General features: G+C 41.5%; 1 protein-coding gene across 6 annotated transcripts in view; it reads left to right on the forward strand.

The window, feature by feature from the left end:
* The window catches only part of LOC141998651 (tubulin-specific chaperone D-like), a 263,541-nt gene that overhangs the window by 220,092 nt on the left and 29,999 nt on the right, over window positions 1-13,450 (forward strand). For all 6 annotated transcript variants that reach the window (XM_074971510.1, XM_074971511.1, XM_074971515.1 and 3 more), the window contains one exon: window positions 13,147-13,268. In XM_074971510.1, the coding sequence (XP_074827611.1) occupies window positions 13,147-13,268 (122 nt within the window). The remainder of the gene's footprint in view (window positions 1-13,146; window positions 13,269-13,450) is intronic.

Raw genomic sequence — 13,450 nt, forward strand, 5'->3', positions numbered from 1 at the left:
TTCAAAAGCACACCCAGAAAACTGAGAGGACACACTGAAACTACTGCATTATTGAGTGCTTTCTGAGATTTCCCTACCCCCGCCCCATTATATCAGCCTCAGGCATGTAGTCTGCTCCAGTGCTCTGGTAAGCAAAGACCCTGGGACTCTACAAAAATCTTCAAGACTAAAAAGAAAAGAGACTTCATTCTCCTGAAAGAGAGACCAAAAGAAGGGGAAAGTCACCTTCTTGACTTTGGAACAAGGACACCTTGCACCCCGATATGCGTACCACTGAGGCTTGGTACCTCTTGTACCACCTAAAAAGACCTCTAGCATATCGCATATGAGAAACCTCAGAGCAAGCAATCTCAAGCAGCATCAGTGGTGGTAATGGAATTGGTACCTTCTAAGCACAAGGATTTCTCGAAGATCAAAGTAATGATCCTCATACCGTCCCCCTCAGGCTATGGTAAAGAGAGCATGGACTGCCCTTCTGTCTTTCCCTGGTACCTCCCAAAATGTAGACTCCTGAGGAACACTATCCAGATTCCCCAGTACTGTCCAGGTTCCTCTCTCAGGGATCTCCAAATCCTGAAAGAGCCCGAATCCCCTTCACTAAGTGGTACCGAGAGAAGTTTCCCACTGGTACTGACTTAACTTCAGAGCAAGCTTACCCTCTGGTTCTTCTGCATTCTTGCACAAATGCTTGACCACCAATTACTGATACCTCACTAACCTCTGGGTATTGACACTTCTTGCTCCTCCTCTGGATGTAGGTGAAGACGCTTCTTCTGACTCAGACGTGTTGGTACAGGATTCCACCACCTTTCCCTTCCAGCTTCTCTCTCTTGAGGTGCATCCCAAAGAAAATCCCCCCCCCCCCAACTGATGCCTGTCAGCCCGGCAAGAGCAGCCTTGGGGTCTTGCCCCCTTTCTTATGTTTCACCACAGTGGGTGTTTTGGAACCTTTGGGTCCCTTATGGTGAACAGTTCTACAGGATGTCCTCACATAAGAGGTCCCACCAAGAACACCAGCACTGGCTCCCTTTCTGTAGAAGAATCCCCAAAGAGTAGGAGCAAGTTGCAGAAGAGGAGACACCACCTCACAAAACCGCCTTCTCTCCAGATGAGGCTCTTATGCCGCCCCAGCCCTACATGAATGATTTCAAGGCCTTTCAAGACCTCATGAAAACGATCAGAGAGGCCTTACAGGTCCCCGATGGAGGAGATACAGGAATCTCAACATTCTTTGCTGGACATTCTACACACTTTCCCCAGGGCAAAATTGTTTTGCCTATCAATGATGCTTTGTTGTTGCCAGGCCATACGGTGTGGCAAACACCACCTGTAAGTCGGCTGATTAAAAACAACTATATCCTGGCCAGGGCTTTGGACTTTCTTTTCTCCCATCCTACTCCTAATTCGGTCATTCATACTGTCAGTGAAAGAAATAGACAGTATTGGTCTAGATCAGCACCTTCCAATGAGGAGCTTAAACACCTGGTCCTTCTCAGCCACAAAAGCTACTCCCTAGTTAGTCACTTTACAATTCTGAATGGCCAAGTATCAGGTATTGATGGCAAAATATGACTAAACAAATTATGCAGGTTTTCTCATTTTATTGAACATGTGCCACAAGATCAGAGGGAACAGTTTCAGGTTCTCATTGGAAAATGCCAGACGATTGCCAAGCCTTCCCATAAGGCCTCACTTGATGTGACTGACATAGCTTCATCCTCTACGGCTATGTCGGTGGTCTGTTCAAAGGGATGTCATGGTCACAACTCATTGGGAGACACCCTCCTTACCACTTGGCCTCATGCCCTACTGTATGCTTATCTCTCAATGCTGCTGCTTCTCAAGATCATGGACAAATTGAAACAGGCGAGATTGGTGGCCATCCTCATGGCTCCATCTTGGCCAAGATAGGTACAGTTCCCAGGTGTGGTCTGCCTCTCTTTGTGATCGTCTCTTCACCTCCCTCTAACAATAGACCGCCTGCTCCAAGATCCACCCGAACCTCTTGTTGCAACACCTCAAGGCCAGGCTCCTCGATGGCATGCTGGCATACAATGGGATTGCTCTGCAGAGGTACTTTAAAATTCTGTTGAATCACAAGGACAATTTACCTGCAGAAGTGGAAATGTTTCAAATCATAGTGTTCCCAACAATTCATATCTTCTCTTGAGTCTCCTCATGCACTTTCTCGATTACCTGCTACATTTAAAAAACATGGGTTTATCTCTGAACTTAGTTAAGGTTCACCTGGCTGCCATTACAACCTTTCAAAGGTTTTCAGTCTTCACTCACTCCACCACTGAGAGATTAATTAAGGATATGTTTAATCTTTTTCCTCCCATCAAAGAACTATTCCACCATGGGACCTCCACTTAGTCCTCAATGCCCTTGAAAACACCTCATTTGAACAATGGGAAATTGTTCCTTCTTCATTTGTCCTTTAAGACCTTGTTGCTCATAGTCATCACTTTAGCCAAAAGAGTAGTAGAACTAGGAGCTCTTATGGTTGACCCACGGTATATGGTGTTCTGTTGCAATAAGATGACATTGTGTCCCCATCCTTGCTTTCTACCTGAAGTTTTATCAACATTTCATATTAATCAAGACGTTCACCTACTGGTGTTTTACTCCACGCCTCACTCCTTGAGAAAGGCAGCTAATCTCCATACTGAATGTAAGAAGAGATCTTGCCTTTTACTTTGATATGACTGAGTCCGGCAGAGCTTCTCCCAGAATCTTTATATCCATTGTGGAAAGAATGAAAGGTCAACTCATTTCCACCAAAAGACTGTCAGAATGGGTTTCAGGATGCATCTTAACCTGATATGATGTCTTGGGATATGCATCCTCCACCTAGGGTGATTGCCTATTCCACCAGGTCTCAATCTACCTCTTTGCCTTACTGAGGAACGTTATTCATCTCAGACATTTGTAAGGCTGCCACCTGGTCTTAGGTGCACGTTTTCCCAAGACTGTGTTGTTGTGTGTGCTTGTCGAACAGACATGGCCTTTGGTGAGACTGTTCTGTGATCGATTCTGAATCTGCCTCCTCAGCATCCTCCTCCATATTGAGGTACTGCTCAGGAATCTCCTGACATGGAACAGTCACAGGGACAATAACTTGGAGGAGGAGAAGAGGTTATTTACCTGTACAATAACTGGAGTAAGATGTTTTGTCCCTATGAGTGCTGCAATATCTGCCATCGTTCTCTCTGGACTTGGTGACTAAGAAGGAACTGAGGCAGTGGTGGGTCTGTCCCTCCCTATGTACTCTCATACTGTATCACAAAGTGCTGGGTGTGCAGGTGCAGACTCATGGACACTGCTGACAAAGTCCTGACTCAAGAGGGCATGGGCACACACGTTGGATGTGGAGCACCGACACGGACACAACATCTAGAAAAACTCCAGTTACTGTACAAAGTAGGTAATCTTTCTTTCATCTGTATAGGTTTCTGGTAGTACAGTAAAGGAGGATCATAGAACCATAGGGTTAGAAGGGACTGCAAGGGTCATCTGGTCTAACCCCCTGCTAAATGGAGGATTTTTTGTGTCTAAACCATCCAAGACAGGTGGCTATCCAGCCTCTTTTGAAAACCTCCAGTGAAGGTGCTTCCACAACCTCCCTAGGCTGTACTAAAGGAGGAATGCCTACCAAGCAGAGACAGAGATGATGAGTGTAATAGTAACATAACTGAGCAAATAATGAGTTCATGAATGATTGCTAGAAAATATTGGGAATAGGTGATTGGTTACATGAATGAAGCCGCTGCAGTAAGGTAACTGACTATAACCCAAATCTATGCTTTTCATAAGGATGATTGGATGTTCAATGAAGTATGTACAAGGTTTTAGACAACCAGCAGCTACTTTTATATGAGTGAGCCAGTTATCTCAATGCTTAGTATACCTTTCTGGGTGGCTTCCATACTTGTGAAGGTGGACAGCACTGTTTTATGTAGTTTTTGTGTGTGTTCACTCCATCTTTAAATGTAGTGGCAAGTACATGTGCTTGCATTAGCTTTAGAGATTGAGGGGAGAGGAGCTGAGCCTGAGTCTCCCTAGCACTGTTGTTATAAAGACCAGGCAGCCACATTAAGAGATGTTGCTCAGCAGTGGATAGGTTTGACAGGGAGCAGGTAATAAGACAGAGAGGGCTTTCTAGGTAGAATGGCATAGTACCAAGAAGGCTGAAGTTCTGGGATGACAAGGGGAAGAGGAAAAGAAATAACTTGGGTTTCTTCTTGAGTTTGGGTGTAAGGCAAACTAGGGAAAACTGAGAGGTAGGAGAAAGTTTGTCAGGCTGGAGGACCTTGATAGCAAATTTTGATCCTATGGGAAGTTTTTTTCTAAAAATTGAACCCTGGTGTAATATGGTATCCACGGGTCCTTTTGGTTAGTCAGATGAAAATGCTTAGGGAAGGTAACACTTCAGAAAAACAGAATTCAGAGTAGCAGCCGTGTTAGTCTGTATCCGCAAAAAGAAGAGGAGGACTTGTGGCACCTTAGAGACTAACCAATTTATTTGAGCATAAGCTTTCGTGAGCTACAGCTCACTTCATCGGATGCATTCAGTGGAAAATACAGTGGGGAGATTTATGTACATAGGGAACATGAAACAATGGGTGTTACCATACACACTGTTACAAGAGTGATCAGGTAAGGTGAGCTATTACCAGCAGGAGAGTGGGGGGGCGGGGAGGGGGGAGCCTTTTGTAGTGATAATCCAGGTGGGCCATTTCCAGCAGCTGACAAGAACATCTGAGGAACAGCAGGGGGAATAAACATGGGGAAATAGTTTTACTTTGTGTAATGACCCATCCACTCCCAGTCTTTATTCAAGCCTAAGTTAATTGTATCCAGTTTGCAAATTAATTCCAATTCAGCAGTCTCTCGTTGGAGTCTGTTTTTGAAGTTTTTTGTTGAAGAATTGCCACTTTTAGGTCTGTAATCGAGTGACCAAAGAGACTGAAGTGTTCTCCGACTGGTTTTTGAATGTTATAATTCCTGACGTCTGATTTGTGTCCATTTATTCTTTTACGTAGAGACTGTCCGGTTTGGCCAATGTACATGGCAGAGGGGCATTGCTGGCACATGATGGCATATATCACATTGGTAGATGTGCAGGTGAACGAGCCTCTGATAGTGTGGCTGATGTGATTAGGCCCTATGGTGGTGTGCCCTGAATAGATATGTGGACACAGTTGGCAACAGGCTTTGTTGCAAGGATAGGTTCCTGGGTTAGTGGTTCTGTTGTGTGGTGTGTGGTTGCTGGTGAGTATTTGCTTCAGGTTGGGGGGCTTTCTGTAAGCAAGGACTGGCCTGTCTCCCAAGATCTGTGAGAGTGATGGGTCGTCCTTCAGGATAGGTTGTAGATCCTTGATGATGCGTTGGAGAGGTTTTAGTTGGAGGCTGAAGGTGATGGCTAGTGGCGTTCTGTTATTTTCTTTGTGGGGTCTGTCCTGTAGTAGGTAACTTCTGGCTCTGTCAATCTGTCAAACTTCAGGAAAAAAAACATGATTTACAACCATATGTAATTTGCCTTAAATGATTCTAAGAACGTCAAAATAATCAGCCTGGTTTAAAGCAGAATGATGCCGTGCATGTGTTAACATGGTGTAATGTTTACTTTCATTGCAGTTGAACAGCAGCAATTGCAGCAGCAGCAAATGCTTTAATTTGTCCTACTTATCAGGTCACTATCCAGGATTGAAATGGAACAGTTTTTTTCAACTCAGGATGTATTTCAAAGAATAAGATACAGGCATGGTCTTGTTTATAGGTACAAAGATGCTATAAACGTAGTTCAAAACACTTTGCATCTTGAATACGTAAAGGTCCAGTCAATGTTTAAAAACAGGCAAAAATAATCTATTTAGCCTTCATGTATGCTTTATGGAAATGATAAAAAACTCTAGGGAAATGTACTCGGAAGGCTTTCCCCTTCCCTCCTATTACTGAATTAATCTTTTCCACTGTGTCATAGTGTTTCTTTTAAATGCAAAAGAAGGTCAATATTTAGCTTTGGATCCTGCATAAGATTATTACCCTTGACCCAGTCTAAGATTATATAGGGTCAATACCTTATTATTCCAGTTATGTGAAACAGTTTTAAATATTTTTCAATTTCAGGAATCCTTCATTGCAATTATGGGGCTACTTTTTTCTATGAATAACTGTGTGTTCAGTCTTGGTGTGTTTCTTTTGCAGTTATGTGTGGTTCTCAAACTGCTTTGTGACTGCAAGTTGTGCCTAAATAACTTGTATGAGCTTGAAGTTTTAGTCCATGAGATTTTTTGAGATGAGAGATCAGTCAGTGAAAATTTAGTTAATTCAGCGTATACACTGTATAGAGGAGAGTTCAGTCTTCCCAGAAATTGTTGCTATAAATACAGTTCCTGGTAGAATCATGAAACACCTGGAAACTCCCGCTGTAAAATGTTCAAACAAGTGCACAGCTCATCATCAGAGCTATTAAATATTCAGCCGGTGTAATGTTGCATGTTCCACTTTTCCCTATGTTTCAAGGGTCCAAGTGTAATAACTTCAGTATGCTGTGAGTGAAAGTCACATTTCTAATGAGGGGGTTCTGGCTTCATAATGCCATATTTGAAAGGGTAAGAACATGCTTAATTTATCAGTAAGCTATATTTGACAATGAAAAATATCCACAGGTAGGCCCAGCTCATCCATGAGTTCTTTACACAAAGTTTTTAAGATTTCTTATTAAGGTAGTGATTTCCAACCTGTGGGGTAGGTCTCTGGGGTGAGACCACTCGAGGAGGGCATATTAGTTCCATGTAACTACTTATGCTACTCTGCCTGTAGCTCCAGAGATGAAAAAACTAAGCAAAGGAGAGTTCCAAGAAGCTCCTACCTCCTGTGTCTAAATAACCTCTCTGTGATGTGGAGGAGATGGGGCTATGAGCAAAGCAGCTGGGAGATGAGAAGAGAGGTAGGGTGAAGTTGAGGAAACTACTGTAATCCTGTCTTCTCGGTAAAAGCGTGGTTGGTAACTATGGGAGTGTGCTACTTTTTAGCTTCTGCCCTAGTTAGGAAAGAAGGTGGCAGCTCTTTAGAAGCCACCTGTTTGGCTCTTCTTGGTGCTTTTGTATTCCAGTACAGCAAAGTCATTGGCAGGGGTGCTTCTGAAGCAGCCATTCAACTGGACTGGTGCTTCTCTGTTCTCAAGAGTAAACAGGTAGACAACGAATTTCTCCCACTAACTCAAATGGCTCCTCCCAAGACACACACAGACACACACTGTGTGTGTGCACATGCGCCCGTGTGCGTGCTGTGTTCATATGTAGGTAGGGGTAGCAAAACTTCACTTTAACTTCCATCAGTTATTTGTGAGCACAAGTTGAGGAGACTCTTGATGGGAAAGGAAATCAGGACTGTGTTTCTTATGTGTAATAGCTTTATAGAGAGTGAAGATGGGGATGTTTTGAGACTTTTGATATTTTTGCTTGATTTCCAAAAGGGAGTTTCTCTAAGACTGAAAAAAGTTTGTTCTCTCTCTGTCAGTAGCAGAAATGAGCACAACAAAATATGGCATTAGCATGTAACATTCGTCATATAGAGCAGACAGGGTACAGTTTCATTTTTTGAAAAGTAAAGAAGTCGGCTTAGAGGAACTGTGTGGAATATGTCTCACTCAGAAGCATTTTGATAGCAGATGTTTTCTTTTGAAATAATTTTAGTCCAAGTATTTCAAGTAATCTGAAAAAGTAGTTGTCATTTGGGGTTTGAGTTTTGGCATTCTGCAGCATTCTTTTGTTTCAAAGGATATTTTTTAGAAAAGAATCTTCTAATAGTATAACTGGCTTATGATAATGCATAGTTCTTATGGCTACGTAACAGAAAACTTCCTGATGTTCTCAAGACCCCATACCTCAGGAAGTTTTCTGTTACGTAGCCATAAGAACTATGCATTATCATAAGCCAGTTATACTATTAGAAGATTCAAACTGTAATTTCAAGCATGTTGCATGATCAGTGCTTCTGAGACATATTGCATGATGATGTTACATGATTATTATATTGTATTATATCAGTCTACACTAAATCACAGAATGTCCTCCTGGGATTTGTTCAGTACAAGTAAAAAAATACAGTGTGAAATGTTATAGATGTTTAATAAGTAAAGACATGATATCTTCCAGAAGATACTATTTTGTAAGACAGTCTCATTGGAGGACTGCAGGTTTTTGCCTGGCTACAAATATAAAACAATTCTAGAGAGCTGTGCTGAAGTAGAGCAATAAGATTTATACCAGCCATTGCCGGATCTGTCTAGCTATTAAGTGAGTTAATGAGTCAAATGACAAAACATAAAAATTGTAACCACACCAGATTTATGTAAGTGTTCTGTATGCACAGAATCTATCGTGTGTGTGAGCATTAATCTTTCTCAAAAGTAAAGTTCTGAAATAGACTCAGAGCTTGCCAAACACCGTAGTGACTTCTTGTGCTGCTTTGGAAAAACTGCTGCTTCTTTGAACAGTTTTGTCTTAGTTGCCTTACTAAATTAAAATGCAAGGACATATTTAGATGGTTTGAAATTTGAGAAAATAAATGTGGTTCTACAATATCCAATTTTGCTGCCTTACACTGCAACCCATAATCAGAAGAGAATCCTTTACACTGGCAAGTAGTCCACAGGTTTAGAAAAGTTTGCAGGAGTGGGTCCATGGGTCTATATTCTGAATTTGCAAGTTGGTTATCAAGCAGAATACATTTGAGACTGATTTCAGACACCTTTTAAAAGAAAGTATTGTGAATTGTTTATTAGTTTACATTAAATGTCACTGACATAGAACTTCAGAAGGGTTATTTGCCTTTGAAGATTGGGAGTATTAAAAGAAGTATTGTGAGCAGGACCATGCAGACATGGGCTCACTTGTGCTAACTACTAGACTTTATTATTTTTTAGTTCTAAGGAAAACACCCTGCTGCCACTTAAGTATAGTAAATATGTCAGGATTTGAAATGAGCCAGGAACAGTGCTATTTATTGAGCATAACATACCCTAATGTACATTTCGTCTCCTTCCTGCACATGTGCAGGAATGTTCTGATTCTGTGAATAGGTCTTTATCTGTACAATGAAATGTGTATATATATCAGTGATATGAAAATTGTAACTTGGAGCAACTCTGATAAAACTGTAAAATGCTCATTTATTTTTAGATTCTTTTGGTATGTATGTGTACCTTTACCACTTTTACCACTTTTGATGAAGACATTCTTTTTTAGTAGCCATTACATCAGCTCGAAGGATAGGGGAGACTCAGGCTCTCGTGGTGAGTCCCTCTTACGCAGTTTCATAAGGGACAGAGTCACTCTCAGGCCTTATCCCAAATTTCTGCCCAGCGTTGTCTCTGGTCTGAGTTCCATGTGAACCATCACTTCCCAGTTTTCTTTTCATTGTTTAAAGGGGACTCCTCCTACCCACCTCCAAGCAAACACTTTACTGCTTGTTAGTTACCAAGAATGGAATCTATGAGGACAATTACTCAAAGAAGAAAGAACAGGAGGACTTGTGGCACCTTAGAGACTAACAAATTTATTAGCGCATAAGCTTTTGTGGGCTACAGCCCACTTCATCCGATGCACAGAATGAAACATATTTTAAGAAGATATATATTTACATACAGAGAAGGTGGAAGTTGTGGAAGTTCTCTGTATTTGTGTATGTATATATATATATCTATCTTCTTACTATATGTTCCATTCTATGCATCCGATGAAGTGGGCTGTAGCCCACGAAAGCTTATGCTCAAATAAATTTGTTAGTCTCTAAGGTGCCACAAATACTCCTGTTCTTTTTGCGGATACAGACTAACACGGCTGCTACTCTGAAACCTGTCAGAGAAGAATGAATGGTACTTATCCTATAGCAGTGGTTCTCAAACTTCTGTATTGGTGACCCCTTTCACGTAGCAAGCCTCTGAGTGCGACCCCCCCCTTATAAATTAAAAACACTTTTTAATATAGTTAACACCATTATAAATGCTGAAGGCAAAGTGGGGTTTGGGGTGGAGGTTGACAGCTTGCGACCCCCTCCCCCTCCCATGTAGTAATCTTGTGACCCCCTGAGGGGTCCCGACCACCAGTTTGAGAACCCCTGTCCTATAGTAACTGTAAATCTTTGAGATGTGGTGTTCATGTGGATTTCATAATCTGCCCTCCCCCATTTCTATGGAGTCCTATTCCATGCATTTCTCTGTTTTGTTAGCTTATTCTACATGCTTATATTGACTCTGCTCACTGTTGTCTTTTAATGACATTTCTGTGGAACTGCATTGTTAATTTTTTGAGACTTTCAGGGAAAAACATCTGGGGACTTGGCTCTCTTCAAAATTATGGTGGTAATCTGAGACAGCTGGAAATTAGTCAGTATGAAATATAAATTAGGAATGTGGCAAAAAAATGTATGGTTAGACACATGCTTTCTGAAATATTTCCATGAGACTTTACAGATTTCTTCATGTCAACCCTCTGCAATATTTGGATAGGGAAAGTGCTTGATTTATTAAAGAAAGGAGAACTGTTTGCAATTGTGTATCATTTCTTTCCTTTGCAAAAAGTCAGTGGAAATATTTCTTTTATAATGTAGTATAAAATAATTCATTAGGCATTGAATTTTTCAGTAAATGTCTTGTACCTTAAATCTTTTTATATACTCTGAAGACCTTAAACATAAATATGCAGCATAATTTCAGCATGTGAAGATACTCCTTTAAATTACTTTTGATGTATGAAAGTACAATATTTACTCAATTTAGTTCAAATTTTCTTTGAGGACAATTGGCTTTTACAAACATCTACACCTAGGTGCCATCAAAGCTTGATTATGGGTTTTGAAATTCAGCATACCTCAGTAATGATGTACTTATTTGAATGACATCTATATGTAGGTAGTCCAACTACTGCTAGTTTGGGGGAACTGTGGTATGCTATTTATATAGTGTGTTGTATACTACTGTTAAAACTTATTAAAATACATTATAGAAAAGTTTCAGAGTAACAGCCGTGTTAGTCTGTATTCGTAAAAAGAAAAAAGAAAAGGAGTACTTGTGGCACCTTAGAGACTAACCAGTTTATTTGAGCATGAGCTTTCGTGAGCTACAGCTCACTTCATCGGATGCATAGCATATCGTGGAAACTGCAGAAGACATTATATACACACAGAGACCATGAAACAAAACTTCCTTCCACCCCACTGTCCTGCTGGTAACAGCTTATCTAAAGTGATCATCAGGGAGGGCCATTTCCAGCACAAATCCAGGTTTTCTCACCCTTCTCCCCCCCCCCCCCCCCCCCCCCCACAGACACACATACAAACTCACTCTCCTGCTGGTAATAGCCCATCCCTCTTTGAAACCTCTCTTTATAATGCGCATGATAATCAAGGTGGGTCATTTCCAGCACTAATCCAGGTTTTCTCACCACCACCACCCCCCCTCCCCACACACACCCCCCTCCAAAAACCACACACACAAACTCACTCTCCTGCTGGCAATAGCTCATCTTACAATGTGCACAGCAATAATCCAAGTTTAACCAGAACGTCTTGGGGGGGGGTTTGTAGGAAAAAAACAAGGGGAGATAGGCTACCTTGCATAATGACTTAGCCACTCCCAGTCTCTATTCAAGCCCAAATTAATAGTATCCAATTTGCAAATGAATTCCAATTCAGCAGTTTCTCGCTGGAGTCTGGATTTGAAGTTTTTTTGCTTTAAGATAGCGACCCTCATGTCTGTGATTGCGTGACCAGAGAGATTGAAGTGTTCTCCGACTGGTTTATGAATGTTATAATTCTTAACATCTGATTTGTGTCCATTTATTCTTTTACGTAGAGACTGTCCAGTTTGACCAATGTACATGGCAGAGGGGCATTGCTGGCACATGATGGCATATATCACATTGGTGGATGTGCAGGTGAACGAGCCTCTGATAGTGTGGCTGATGTTGTTAGGCCCTGTGATGGTGTTCCCTGAATAGATATGTGGGCACAGCTGGCAACGGGCTTTGTTGCAAGGATAGGTTCCTGGGTTAGTGGTTCTGTTGTGTGGTATGTGGTTGTTGGTGAGTATTCGCTTCAGGTTGGGGGGCTGTCTGTAGGCAAGGACTGGCCTTTCTCCCAAGATTTGTGAGAGTGTTGGGTCATCCTTCAGGATAGGTTGTAGATCCTTAATAATGCGTTGGAGGGGTTTTAGTTGGGGGCTGAAGGTGACGGCTAGTGGCGTTCTGTTATTTTCTTTGTTAGGCCTGTCCTGTAGTAGGTGACTTCTGGGAACTCTTCTGGCTCTATCAATCTGTTTCTTCACTTCCGCAGGTGGGTATTGTAGTTGTAAGAATGCTTGATAGAGATCTTGTAGGTGTTTGTCTCTGTCTGAGGGGTTGGAGCAAATGCGGTTGTATCGCAGAGCTTGGCTGTAGACGATGGATCGTGTGGTGTGGTCAGGGTGAAAGCTGGAGGCATGTAGGTAGGAATAGCGGTCAGTAGGTTTCCGGTATAGGGTGGTGTTGATGTGACCATCGTTTATTAGCACTGTAGTGTCCAGGAAGTGGATCTCATGTGTGGACTGGACCAGGCTGAGGTTGAGGTTGATTATAGAAAAGTGTTATTTACATATTGGTTGAAGTATCTGAAAACTAATTCCGTCTGATAAATGTTTAAAACACTATAGTCCTGATGCTCCAATGCACATGCATATCTGCCATTGATTTCTGTGCAGGTTAGCAGTGCACAAGGGCTGTGCACAAGTTTGAAGTATAGAAGCACAATGGGTTTTCTAGGTTATTTTGGTCTACATGTGAACCCTTTACTGAATCTTTTTTTTCCCTTTTAGTTCAAGCTCCTACAGTGGCAAAACTTTAACTTGAAAAAACAATATTGTTTAAAGGGAAAGTGAAATAGCTGTCTTCCTGTCAAATCCTGGCAGTGAATTTGTACACTCAATCACTCTTGGATATGATGTAAAGGAGTATCTAATCATGGTAAACACGTGCAGCTCACATGATCAGGGATGAACATATTCATGTCCAGTTCATGGATGTTTAAATCTTTTTAATTTATTTCAGCCACAGCCAGGTGTGTTTTGCACACTGCTTCACTTGAAATATTTCTCTTTTATAGGTCAGGTACTCTGCACAGAGCTTGTTTGACTATATGAAGAAAATCCAAAACGATCTAGGCGCCATGAATAACTTTTGTGAGACATTGCTACAGGTCTTTGAGGATAACCTGCTGAATGACAGGTAATCTTTCTCTCATAAAGGAGTTAGTTGAAACAATGTGCACTGAGCAGATCTGTCAAAGTGTGAACAGTTGTCTAAAGTTGTACCATGTAAATGTTTTAAGATATTGGGGAAGAAAGAAAATACCTTCAACAAAACCCCCAGAAAAGACAGAGTTATGGTATGGTGTAGTATATAAAGAA

This window comes from Natator depressus, chromosome 14 (assembly GCF_965152275.1).
Source record: "Natator depressus isolate rNatDep1 chromosome 14, rNatDep2.hap1, whole genome shotgun sequence".
NCBI classification, from domain to species: domain Eukaryota; kingdom Metazoa; phylum Chordata; order Testudines; family Cheloniidae; genus Natator; species Natator depressus.